The sequence below is a fragment of the Haemaphysalis longicornis genome, unplaced genomic scaffold (genome assembly GCF_048455015.1).
Source record: "Haemaphysalis longicornis isolate Haplotype H1 unplaced genomic scaffold, Haemaphysalis longicornis Haplotype H1 scaffold_8, whole genome shotgun sequence".
NCBI lineage: Eukaryota > Metazoa > Arthropoda > Arachnida > Ixodida > Ixodidae > Haemaphysalis > Haemaphysalis longicornis.
The window spans coordinates 108,019,620-108,032,874 of NW_027526445.1; the positions used below are offsets into that span (position 1 = coordinate 108,019,620).

At 45.4% G+C, this 13,255-nt stretch overlaps 1 protein-coding gene across 1 annotated transcript in view; it reads left to right on the plus strand.

The window, feature by feature from the left end:
* Positions 1–212: 212 nt before the first annotated feature.
* LOC144148967 (uncharacterized) overlaps positions 213–13,255 on the plus strand; it is a 34,551-nt gene continuing 21,508 nt past the window's right edge. The window contains exon 1 of the mRNA XM_077680486.1: positions 213–451. Coding sequence (XP_077536612.1) covers positions 421–451 — 31 coding nt within the window. The 5' untranslated portion in view covers positions 213–420. The remainder of the gene's footprint in view (positions 452–13,255) is intronic.

Genomic DNA, 13,255 nt, shown 5'->3' on the forward strand with positions numbered 1-13,255 from the left:
AAGAAGCCAGGGCACCGTTGATGACTGTCTTTTTTGTCTTATCATTATGGCAGAGCAGAGAGGGGATGCCAGGGTGTCTCACGCCGTTCTTGCTGCTGGCGGCCCAATTGTTTCTTCTTGTCAGTATGGAGCGCCGTAGGTGTAACCCGGGTAGAAGAAGCCGCCTCGGCACGTCCAGTTTACTCGCGCCTTGTAGACACCCCCTCCCCAAAATTTTTCGTCGTCTTGTTCCGCGTAGGTTATAAAAAGCCGCGCTCGCGCCGACCGAATATCCTTTCTGCACGGGCTTCAGTGTCGCTTTTTGGGGTGCTCTCGATCGGCTGGTCTTTGGATATCAGGAGCTGCGCGGGGGTTCAGGGAGCCGGGAGTCACATTTTCAGGTGCCGTTGCGTACAATAGGCAGGACCGTACCATAACACAATGCTGGCCGTGACATCTCTCCTCATTGCCGGTAAGGTTTTCGACCTGGAGTTGGGAGAAATTGGCTTGCTCTGTTTCTGCTCTCCACAGTGTTACATATAAATACCCTCCTAATGTAGGCCGAAAAACGAAGGTGAGCGAAGCGGTCAGAGAGGGCGAAACCATTTGTGTGAAAGGAAAGGATTGAATGATTGAATGCTGCATTTTGTTCAGTTTGAAGTTATGTGTAACTTTTCTGTGTACAGTCACAACTGAAGCTAACAAGTTGGGTGGCTTTAGGCATACTGAAGCTATTTTCGGCAGTAATGCAAGATATAAATGGAAACACTTACCGACTACACACGGGAAAGGCTCACATGACATAGAAACGGAGGCTCTCATTGAACACCCTTTTGTTCTTTGTGTCCTGAAACATGCCTCAGACGTTTAGTGCTCTAATTCGATGACAGCCGAAAATTGTAATGAGTTCCTTCTATATATTAAAAGTGACCCGGAACACTTTTCTTCGCCCTTTCTTGTAAATAGAAAATGCGCTCAGAACGTAGTCAATAAGCGCATTCAGTACTATGAATAGAAGGCCCCGAAGAAAGTTTTACAGAAACTACGGCTCTCCGCCCATTAGATCACGCATAAACTTGCCCAAAACATTTTTATCTCTTTCCGGATCCGAGCATTGTCTGTCCGCTTGAGTGGCCTTATGAATGTGCTTCACGGCTGTTTGAAAGGCCTTCCGATGGCCGTTGGATCAATTGTCTATCGAGAGCCCCACAGTAAATACATAGGGCGCAGTTGTGGGCGAAAGTCCAATTGTCAATAGAAAGTCACCGTGTATCACAGACATTACTCGGGCTATGCCGCGGCTACTGGCTGGATTCTGTTCAGTTGCAGCAGCTGGCGCACACCAAAGTCACTAAAAAAACCGCAACAAAAGCAAAGCAGACTCTGCAAGGCGTATTTGCTCGACGAGCAGACCGCGCAGTACCGCTCTGTGCTGGTGATAAGGGATTCCGATTGCATCCGGGCACGAAAGAAAGGGTGAAAGCTTATGCTGATAGCGTTGCAGAGTCTCTCCAAGACAGCGAATTCTACCGCGATGACAAAAATTCTCCTAATACTGCCTGCTTCCGGGCACTGACTTCACGTTTTTGTGACAAAGCGATGCGGGTCTATCTCTCTCTCCCAGGAAGTTCGATGTATAGAGGACGGCGCCCAAAATAGGCTCCAGAAGGTCAGTTGCCGAGCAGTGCAGGTCATGTATTTAAATTTAGCCTGCTGCGTTATCACTGGAGCTTCAGAGAGTTTCGCACCTACTGGTATGTTGCTAAAAACGTAAGCGCCCATCTTTTCCGCGTGAAGTACCGCCTTGGCGACTGGTTCCTTTCTGGCTTGTTCTTTCGATGGTAGGTAATGGAGGATCCCCGCGATATAAAAAGTGAATCCCGGAACCTACTATTTTACTCCAGGAAGCTGCATGGTGTTTATATTTGGTGCGATGGAAGTATCTTTTCGCGTATATTTTGCGGAAATGAATATGGTGCGTGGATGAAAAAAATTGTGGAGCCCGGGCTACCGTGGGCAGGTGATTAGCTATCATCAAATCAGTGGTTTCTTCATTTTTACACCCTTAGGAAAAGGGTCGATACTGTCAACAGGATTGTGATTACTCTTAGGTCCGTTTTTGCTGCTCATAAAATATCCTGGCGCACTCTATATATCTCTCAGAAGTTTTCAAGTGAAGAAGACCTGGAAATAAGTGTTTTTAGCTAATACAAATGCTGGTTCATTCCACGGGAAGTCTAGCCACGTATATGCAATTTCTTCTGATTGAACTTTTCCCTGACTGGCGAGAATTGTCTTTTGCGCCAGTGCACCAATCGGTGTTATGTTACAATGACGGTGTTAAAAGCAACTATGTTAGAATGAGCGGTGAAGATTTGTCTGCTTGGGAAGTCTCAATATATTTCGTGTTATTTTTTCCAGGCAGCTTTTTTCTTTATCTAGCAACAAACTTCAATATTTCGTTAAAATTGGCCGCCATAAATTGCTGCTAGCAAGTTTTACCACTCGTGTGATATTCAGTATTATATTGCGAAATTTCTTCAAATTTGTTTGCCCTCAAATTGGCATTGATGTTATTTTGACCTTGCAAATCTTCGCAATGAATCAATATTATATTTTATATTTGTGGTTTCTTTTACTCAGGAAGAGAGCGCCGCACCCTAAATACGCTTTCCTCCCAAATGCGCAGGATTTTATTCGATCTAGACAACGATAGTAAATGGTAAAAAAAGGATAACACGAGGATAATTATTGACAGACTGGAAAGGTAAAACATGAGAAGTACTTGATGCTGGCGTGAGTTGGCGAACAGCTGCGCTCAGGGTTTTAAAAATAAAAGTTGGTCGCAAAGGCAAAACTATCGACCGTACATGATCAACCTGTAGAAAAATAATCACATCACCCTCTCTTGCAGGCGCAGTATACAGCGCTTAAAATCTCCCTGCCATGAATATTTAATTTGAACTCGTAAGAGGCGCCATTCCAATATTTGGTATTTATAATAACGAGGCTACTACGCTAGGTTAGGAAAAGTAAGGGCACACTTGCGAATAATTTTCATCGGAATAGCAAGTTTTTTTCAAGCATGCCATAAAAATGTCAATGTATACTGTATACCGGGGCTATTTCAACAGATTCGTAGTAGGTCTAGAGGCTGGGTTCCAATCCATGTCACCTTAGAAGACGGGCAGGAACCGTTTGTATACTCCTTGACTGGTTTTTACAGCGAACCTGCATATAGCTAGCCTCCTGCGGGGGTCCATGTCGGTCCGTCGACGCGAAGAAATTTGCGTCTCCAGTTTCTCGCGAATTCTCTGAAGCTCTCAATCTAATTTAGTATGTTGAAAAAAAAAACTTACGTCTGAGTTGTTAGCTAAGGTGACTGCCTCATTACGCCGTGTTGCATTTAATTTGTTGTCGTTATTAAGAACCAGATTATGGCGAATTTCATTGTGAATATATAGGAACAACAATTTTGCTCTTGTAACATGCGTAATGCAAAAAAAAAGCACCTGCGTAAGATGAGTTTCTGATGATTCGAACCTTTCATGGCCCCATCGGGTTCCTCTTTACGGCAGTTGGCTGTAGTTGGTTTATACTGGAGTTTCAAATGTTACAGTGTTCCCATCGGCTATCAGTACATGGCCTTCTAGAAAGCGGGCATAGCTACAGAAAACGGCGGTAATTATGGTTTTATCGCAATCAAGACTAATCAAGTTAGAAGACAATTAACCGCAAAGGCCGGTTTACAGAACCCCCAGTTCAATCTACTTTATCTAATTAAGTACAAGTACCTTACAGTGATTTTTAAATATTGTGGAATTCCCGCCTGTTTTCAAAACAGCTGCTTCTACGCGAGGACAACGGACTGCCCCATATTTGTCCTCTAGAATAAAACTCAAGTTCCTGAAAGCTTTCTTCAGCTAATTAACGACGAACTGGGCTCAATCGCCATTTACAAACAAGCATTTTTTTCTTGCACTGTCTGGACTAGATAGATCCGTAGATTAAGGTAAAACAAATCAAAGCTTTGCTGCTCGCGCTTCAGAAAGTGAGAGGGCTGATGATTTTTTTAAATTTAATACTGGAAGTTGTGCATGAGCGTCCAACTTCACAGTTTTACCCGCCGTGGTGGCTCAGTGGTTGAGGCGTTGAGGTGCTGAGCACGAGGTGGCGGGTTCGACTCCCGGCCACGGCAGCCACATGTCTGATGGAGGCGAAAAGCAAAAACGCTCGTGTGTACGAGATTTCGGCGCACGATAAAGGTCCCCAGGTGGTCAAAATTAATCCGGAGTACTCCACTACGGCGTGCCTCATCGCCTGCATTGCGTCGGCGCGGTAAACACTACAATGAACTCCACAGTATACTTATTTTTTAGTTATTTTACCGGCACTTACTTCCTCCCATTCGTATTGGCTCTTCTGTAGCTTCGTTGAGTTTCTACGATGGAGCACCGAAGCGCTGCATTCTTCCTGTTCCGCTGCATTCCGGCGATCTTTATCTTGGCCATTTCGTAGGCTAACGTCTACGTTTCTTCGCGAGGTCAACTTATTGCTCTTCTCTGGTGAGCGATCAAGGAAGAGGAAGTAGGCGTTGCTATAGCCGCGGAGAAGGAAAATGTGACACGCTTGTCGCCCGATAATTACGAGCGGTCTGGGTATAAAGCTTTGTTCTACGTGGTTTTTAGGTCATCTTTTCCGCGACCTGCAGCTATTAGGCAAAGCTTCAGGCCTGGTGCGCGCATTGCCAAGGCCCGTATTTTCATGAGATAACTGCCCACAATTACCGTCTACGGCCACTGCCCTAAAAGTGTAGGCTTTTAGGTTGGAGAACTCGGTAATTTATTTCATTTATTTCTGTTTTTCCTACTCAACAGTAGCGTCAGGCGATGAAAAGTATGCTAAAACCAAGCATTCGTGAGAGTATTGTTCGATAACGCTCATTCTTGTGATAGAAATGGTAATCTACTTTTGGGGACCCGAAAATAATTCATAGGGTTTCAGATTTTTCCTTCAAAAACGTGCCACGAAAACCTTGCCTGCCCATTACGCGTTACACCGAGCAGCGCCATCCCCGGGCTACAAAAACGGCAATTTAAAGGGACACTGCAACACTTTTGATTAGCGCTTTCAGTCTTTCCTTCGCGTCTTGAACCCCTGCGAAGGCTTCAGTTATCGCCAGCACGGAGCGGCACTGCGTGATTCACTCGTCGCACCAGATGCGCCTTCTATTTCTGCGCTGTTTTTGTGGCGTTTTTTAAAGTTGCCATCGAAAAGCATCCATTGCTGAAACTTAAGAAAAACCGGCCAACTGCCACTATATGGCCTTAGCGACGTAATTCGAGCCGTCGAAGAACGTCAAGATTGGAAAAAGAAAAAAAATCTTTTGAGCTAGTTCACAAGTTATCTGATGGGCATAGAGCAGTAATTTTTGCCTTAGGTGCTTCGCGACACCCAAATCTAAGTACTGGGTGTGTTGGCTGAGTACATTCTTCAAGCATTTATGATTTCAAAAATGTTGAAGGAAGTGTTGCGGGGCCCCTTTAAGGGAAGGAATACGAATGTATACCAAAGGCTCTTTGCATGAACAGGGGTGTCTAACAATCCCAAACCATCAGAACCAATGTATTGCTTCCGTTGAAAAAATTGAAAATTCTGTCCCCCTACACAGCCGTACGGAGAAGTCCCCGAATTTTAAGTAGCCATTGTTTCCTATACCGCCTCTTGCCCACTTTTTTGGCACTTGCTCGCGGATATGGCGTGTGGGAAGGCAAATTTATTTACTGGAACTCCCGTAATTTTATCAATTCGGGTCGTCTAGCTCACACGTGCATCGTACCGTTGCGCGTGACGCATAAAACCAACGTTTCTGGCCTTCCCACAAAACTCAGTCATATCATACAGCTTGTCTAAATTCGTATGTTTAGTTGAGGCCCATGCAAGCTATCGTCCACTGCGCATGCCGAAGCTGTTAACGACGCCGGTAACGGACCGCACCAATTTCACAATCACCGCTGTAGCTCCCCGTACACCGTAGAAGTAATCGTTGAATGCCCATGCGCAACCTGTGAAGGACTCCCGGAACTAACAGGCACAGGTTTCACAATCTCCGCTGCGGCTTCCTATACATGGTGGACGTTATCGTTCCCGCCGTATGCGCAAACTTTAAAAGGCAGCTTAATACTTCTTACTTTCGTCTAAGCAACAGGACTCGTTGCACCGAATTATCTTGCAATGAGCACTGGAGTTTCTTCTACAGTGAGCCATTGCACCAGCCAGGAATGCACGAGGGCTGCTGGGACGAGTAAGGCAGGTCAGCGCTTGTGTTGCGTTCAACGTATTAGGTTGCAACGAGCCACAGAACGCGGCACAAACTGCACAGAGGCGCTAGCAAGAAATGCACTAGAGCTACACACAACACAAATCAAAGTTTGTGTTGTGTGCTCCTTCACCCTGTTCATCTTGTAAATGTACGCTCTTCACGTATCAGCTTTTTCCTCGCTTAAACCAGTGCTGCGAAAGCCACCGACAAGGTCACAGGTACCCCTATAGCAGTTGTTGCACCCACGTCACGTTGCCCCTCTTCCGATACCGCAGAAAACGCCGCGATTACGACAGGACATAGGGAGTTCCCTGTTGCATGAAAAAGCACATTACAGCTTAAAGAATGACTGAAATAAGAGGCGCTCTCACCAGCTTTTTATCCATTTTTCACTTGACTCGCCATGTCGGGAAAAGCAGCAGTGTGCGTTCGATTGCATCCATTGTTTCAATCCTTATTGAAAGGAAAGCGTGTTTATAACGATCACTGGGCATTGATCCTTAGGCAGCCAGAGCTGATGTGGAAGCCGCTGAGAAATATTTATTTTTTCTTTATAAACGCTGATGGCCTTTCACTGCCGCCCTTGAAGTATCGTTAAGCAACCTAGAAGGGCGATCGTAATGTGCACAAGGGTAACGGCCGTAATGCGATTCTCGCCGTCAACGGCAATGGCCGGTCCATTGGTGCATGGTCAATCGATCGCATCTGGCCAAGACTGCCAGCCATAAATATCCTCGGTGTTGCGTCTGCACTGTCAAATTTGTGTCGCTGTTTTTTTTGCCCTTCACACATATCATGACTGGACACTAGCAGAGCCTGCGGTAGATTCCTATTTAAAGCGTGGAAGCTCAAACACAAAGAATAAAAAAGAGAACGCTCGGTATTTATGCGGACGTACAGGAAATGAAAGTAAACACAACAGTGCCATCCACAGTTCGTGTATGTGCGTATTATCATGATTACAATCCTTGTAATCTGTGTGCGCGGGTCGCTGTGCGTGCGCCTCTGTGTGAGCGCGTGTGTACTTGAGGTGTGTGTCAAGTACACCTGAACCTTCGATATAAAAACTCGGGTCATCACGACCACATAGACCATCAAAACGCTTGCTCTGATCATAATCGTCGTAAAAGTTGAGATCAGCGGGCAAAGTACTTCTTACCTGTAGGTTCACTATGCGTAGTTTTGGAAAACAATTCTCGTTGCTTCCAGGGATTGACTAGACATTGTAGACCTGGCGCAGGTTGGTTGCATCATTTGTACAATCAGAGGCCTACAGTCAAATGCCTAGCTGCGGACAAGGCTTACTACCAATCCTCAGTTCGGCTGTACATATCGCCGGGTCGAGAGCAGCTCTATCTTTTTACCTGAAAATGCACGCCATGGATCACTTTTAGGGCGCCCAATTTTCCTGTCTCCTGTCCGTTCACACAGGACGATTCAGCTAAATTTGATTTGATTGTAGGGTTTAACGTGCCGACGCAACGCAGGCGATGAGGCGCGCTGTAGTGGAGGGCTCCGGATTAATTTTTGACCTCCTGGGAATCTTTAACGTGCGCCAAAATCTCGAACACACGGGCGTTTTTGCTTTTCGCCTCCATCAGAAAAGCGGCCGCCGCAGCCGGGAATCGAACCCGCGACCTCGTGCTCAGCAGCGCAACGCCTTAGCCACTGAGCCACCGCGGCGGGTACGATTCAGCTAAAATGCCGGCGTGATCACAGGGGGAAGTAACAGTAATATTAAAAGGATAATTACGCAATTACTTAACGATTGCCACATCTGATGGTAATTTGATCTGTCTACCGACGTGATTCAGCCTTGGAGGTTTATGAGATTGGCTTCTGAAGGACGCTTAAACTACGATGCCTCTTTTTTGTGGCGCTTTCTTAGTACGGCCATCAACATTTCCGGAAGGCTTCTGGCAGTGGCGACAGCCTTGCAGCGGCAAAAAATAAAGGTTCGTGGCATTGGCACAGCCTGTCACGTAACCCTTGAGACGAGGGTCGCAGCGTTTGAAGGGTCACGTAGCCACTAGCGACGCTGGCTGAGAGCCATCGATAAAACATCCGGAATTCGAGACGAGTATACTGATGTCTCGTACGTTCATGCAAAACTAGCGTTCTAATATACTGCATCGCCTTTGTAGCACTTGCACCATCCACTAAAAGTGCAAACGCACCGACTCGCCAACTAACCTTTTAGAATCTTGTGGTCTTTCTACGCTCGCGACAAGAACAAAACTGGCACGAATAAAATTTGCGCACAACCTCCTTCATAACCGCAGCCTCACCGATGAATTAAAACATATCTCCCTAGCAGAATCAAGAGAACTAAGACACAAACATGCGTACACCATTACCGAATATACTTTAAACAAGGATTGCTTCAAGCATTCATTTTCTTATGTCAATAAGAGAATGGAGTAGTTTAGATTCATTGATTATCAGTATACAATCATTGTCAGGGTTGACCTCAAAAATCGAGGACATGTTCTGTAAATAATTTTCAAGTTTTTTTTTATCTTTTTACTCTTATGATGAGCTGTATTAGCGTTTCCCAGGAGTTTATTTTTGTGGGATAAATGTTCTCGTACCATTGTGCGTCAAGGAGTTTGTTTTTGCCGTTGAAATAACTGGCGCTGTTTTACCGTAGTGAAAGTTTTTTTGTGGTGCAATATTGGCGGTGCTCTTGTGATCGCGTGCAGCTAGCGTTGTATTGTCTTCTGGGTAATTAGAAGTGTCTTATATGCCATCTGTCAGTATGTACCAACTGTTCAGTGTTTGTATGTAATTAATGCCATATTTCAAAATGTACCTATTGAATTTTGTAAGGGCCTCGAGGCCTCCTAAGGCATTTCTACCTCCAAACTTTGTGTCCTCTTAGACATTGTCTGAAAAAATATGCCGCTGTCAAAATGTGAAACTGTCAATTGTGTATTCTGTATCCACTAACTGACCCCCTTCTGCTTTGGTTTCGTATGAGAGTGGAGGTATCGAAAATAAATATTATCTATAAAGTTGCATATTGTGATCAGTGGAGTAGCGTGCGCACGAAACTCATTCATAGATCGGCTTCAAGGTAGGGGACGTGGACAGCAGTACGGATTTTATTTCTCGTTCCGAAATACCCCAAAACACCATCTTTGTTAACAATCACGAGAATATAAAAAGATAATCGCGGTGAACTGGAGATTTAAAGGGAATCGGTGAGGTCGCAGAATAGAATGACAGGTGTAATATGAACATGCTAACGCGTAACTGAATGAGTTTCTGGTTTACAGGACGACAGGTGCCATACATAGGCCGGTCGTCTCGCGGTGCCACTCGCAATCGCCCGTAATAATGGCACTGTTATTCTGAAATCGTTATTCTGAAATTTCCATTTCAGAATAACGATCCCGCCAATGTTAGCGAAAACGTTGAGCTAAACTTATATAATGAAACGAACAGATTCAACAGCCGACCCACAAGCCGCTTTAAGTACGACGCTGCGGTGAATATAGTGTGCTATTTGCTGACGCTGACAGAAGAAACTGTCAGTAAACCTCACACTGCGATTGCGGTTTACCTTCTTGTTCCATTTTATCGCACAACTTTAACGGTACAACACGACTAACATAATCTTGAAATCAGAGAATACCAAGTAACTGCTGACATTTTACAGGTGGCAATTGGGAAGTATTTAAGTTCGTGAGCTTGTTTTGGGGCGCAAAAAAAAACGTCGTTAGGAGCCAGAACACATTTGTTTCAGTTATCCAAGTCTGCTTCTTTCAAGGGAAACAAGGGTGCATATCGTCTTCATGCCATCTTTAAAGGGTAGGGTTGTAATCTGTCTTCTCACAAGGAGAAAATGTACTATCTCTTCCTAAAGAAAGTAGAGCATAGTGCGACAGTTAAACGTGTGTCCAACCTTAACTGAAAGTGCGTCCCATTGATCGTCAAACCTTTCAACACCCTAATCACAAACGAAGAACGGACCTAGGTGACAATTTTTTAAGCACTAAGTGAACGCATGTACGAACGATATAAATATGTACCGATATTTGGTTTTTTAGATGAAGTTATACAATTGCGCTCCTTGTTCATGATCAGCTGACGTATTTTCGTATTTAGCGCAGTTCCTTTTTCGTTATTTCCGTGGAAGCCGGGTTTCATGCACGCGCCCTGCTTCCAGACATCTTATCAGAGCTTTTCGGTCGACCAGCGTGTCTATGGAGAAATGCATTGGTTTTTTTGGCAGGATGCCATCGGTGCAACTAAGAAAGCTTTTGGTTTAATAGTGCGCAGTACTGCGGCGCCGCCATCTCAACAGTGACTGTCTTTCGTGGTGGTTCACAGGCCTTCGTTCTTTCTTTCCCAGTGGTATAAGAAAAGAAGTCATCCGCCGCTGCCTATAAGATAATTCTTCGTTCTGCGAGCTGAGGGTCATGATGATGGGAATGGCAATTACGATGTGCCGCGACCTTCTTATTCGGCCGTTTTTACTATGGTTATAAGCACGACTTTGCGAGCACTGCTGGCAACGGCCATGTATGCAAGACCGCACGTATTGTTGAGCATCGGGTACAAAAAGATGCTTCCGCGTGCTTTATGTCGTCAAGGTACCGCCTGTGACTTTACCACGTGGGGTATGGGTTGAATAAGATCTTTATTCGTTTTTTTTTCTTGTTTTTTTTTTCACAGGCTAGTTTTTAAAGCCATGCAATAATGCATAAAATACTGCAAATATTTTGGAAACTAACGACATCGCGTTTTGGTAAGGTTTTGGTAGAAAAACGTCCTGAGTTTCTAGGGATCTGTAGCACGCTTCACAATTTATTATCGAGATTGTCAGCGACGTCAGCCAAGTAGTTTTGTTGTGTCATGATGCAGTCGCCACCAGAACTGATGTCGTAGAAGGCCCCAGGCTTAATGCGCCGCGGCAGTGGACAAACGATTTTTTTGTTTCCAACTAAGCAATGAATTGCTGAAAAGAATACACACTTTAACTGAAACTATATCGTTTACATAGTTGGTTAACAACCTATTAGAGCTTATTGTCCGCGGAAACAATGCGTCGCGGTTACGATTAATTGCAGCCACTGTTACCATGGTGAGAGTTACAAAATGGCGATAGTCCTCTATGTGCAATAAATACGCCCTTGACACTCTGTGTGAATGATGCGTATGATGGGCCTCTTTATTTGTCATCCTATACTGCTCGGACGCCATGATTGGTCATTTAGGCGCACAGTGCGAAAAAAAATCTTAGATATGTTTTCACATGCTTAGAATGCCACCCCCCAACCGATAGGGGTCAGGCTATATTCAATGGTGGTATACGAAAATCTATTCCACAGCGTCCACAGCTTCCTTACAGACCGACACATCCAAGTACGGTTACGAAGCGTGCTGGGCAAGGAAAGAAATGTCTCACGGAGTAGACGCTATGGTAGTGTTCTGTCTCCTGTAATTGTTAAAGTGGCCGCCGATGGAATACTTGGATAACTAAAATACAACAGGCGACCAGCTCACAAATCGGTGCACGCTTACAATATCTGCATTTGGTAGTTTGGGTACGCGCACAAGCGGCTCGCAGTAACCGCCCAATAAACTGTCCATGCCATGTAGATATATCTTTCCTCAGTCGGCCTGACACACTTTGCCTAAACGCCTTGCATTAATAGTTTCCGTGGGAGCCGGTGGACGTCCTGATGTCTGTGGAAACATACCCACTCGTCAAATCACCCACGTGTGGTTTCTTGAATTCAACCTTGGCAACGGGCAGTCGACCCAACTATTTCATCTCTGACTGCACGAGTGAACATTCAGAGAATTTCCAGAGCTGAGGGGGGGGGGGGGGGGGAGAGAAAATCACCCATGAGTTATGCTTGGCCCACAACTTTAGTAGGATTCCGTAGCAGGGATCCGTGATTTTCCCTTCAGAGTCGGGTCGTGCAACCGCTTCAAAGCGATACACAGGCAGAAAAAATGAAGACGGCAATTCAAGTTTGTGGAGTAGCAGTGAACCATACCTTTCTACAGGAAAGTGAGTTTTCTACACTCGGCTTGCTGGCCTCGCAAAGGTCGATCGTGCAGATAAGCCCTTCAGAAGACACTGATGTGAGAATAGCAATACTAAGGCGTTTTCCCACAAGAACAGCGTCACATGCCCATACTGGACTCAGCCCCTTGAGAGTCGTGTGCCCTCATTGTCCAGGGAAAACGCAGGATTCAATGCCACCATAGTCGGGTGAGAGTTTCCTACGGAAGCTCCACGTCCTCCGCCTGAGTCAAGCACAATCTCCCTGTGGAAGCAGTAAGATATTTGGCCCTTGAAAACCTAAAAATCTTACGTGAACCAGCTGAAGTTTTTTTTCTGATGGCTCAGTTGATCTTTCCTTGGGGCTAGTGGAGCGGCATACGTCATTTCATATGCACAGGTGTCCTCGGCGGCTTGACTACTCTATGCGGGTTCATCCACTGAGGGCGAGTGTGTTGCGATAGCGGCTACTGTGTGCCGGCTTAAGTGAGGCAGACCGCAGAAACTTATTTTGACTGATTCAAGGGCATAACTGCAGCTCTGGCAGCGTGCGAATCGTACCAGAAAGATCGGCCAACGCCTATTAAATCTCGTAAAAGATCTCACCAACAATGGCTTTGACTAGTGGCTACCATCCTATGTCGGCACCAAGAACAAGGAAGCCGCTGATCAGATGGCATGAAATACTGCAAGTTACATCTACTCTGAAAGTTTCCCGTGACTTCCAGATTGCCTTCATACGGGCAGTTAGCGACCATTTTAAGTCTCTGCGTGACCAGTAATGTCAACCTTGTTTCATGAAGGGACTAACAGCGGGTGGAACACTGTGCAAAGATAGTAGCTTCGCTTTTGAAGCTGGACCTCATGCGACGGCCTGCCTCTGAGCTCGTTATGTCGTCATTTGGGGGGGGGTTGCAGAAAACGTGGAACACTAG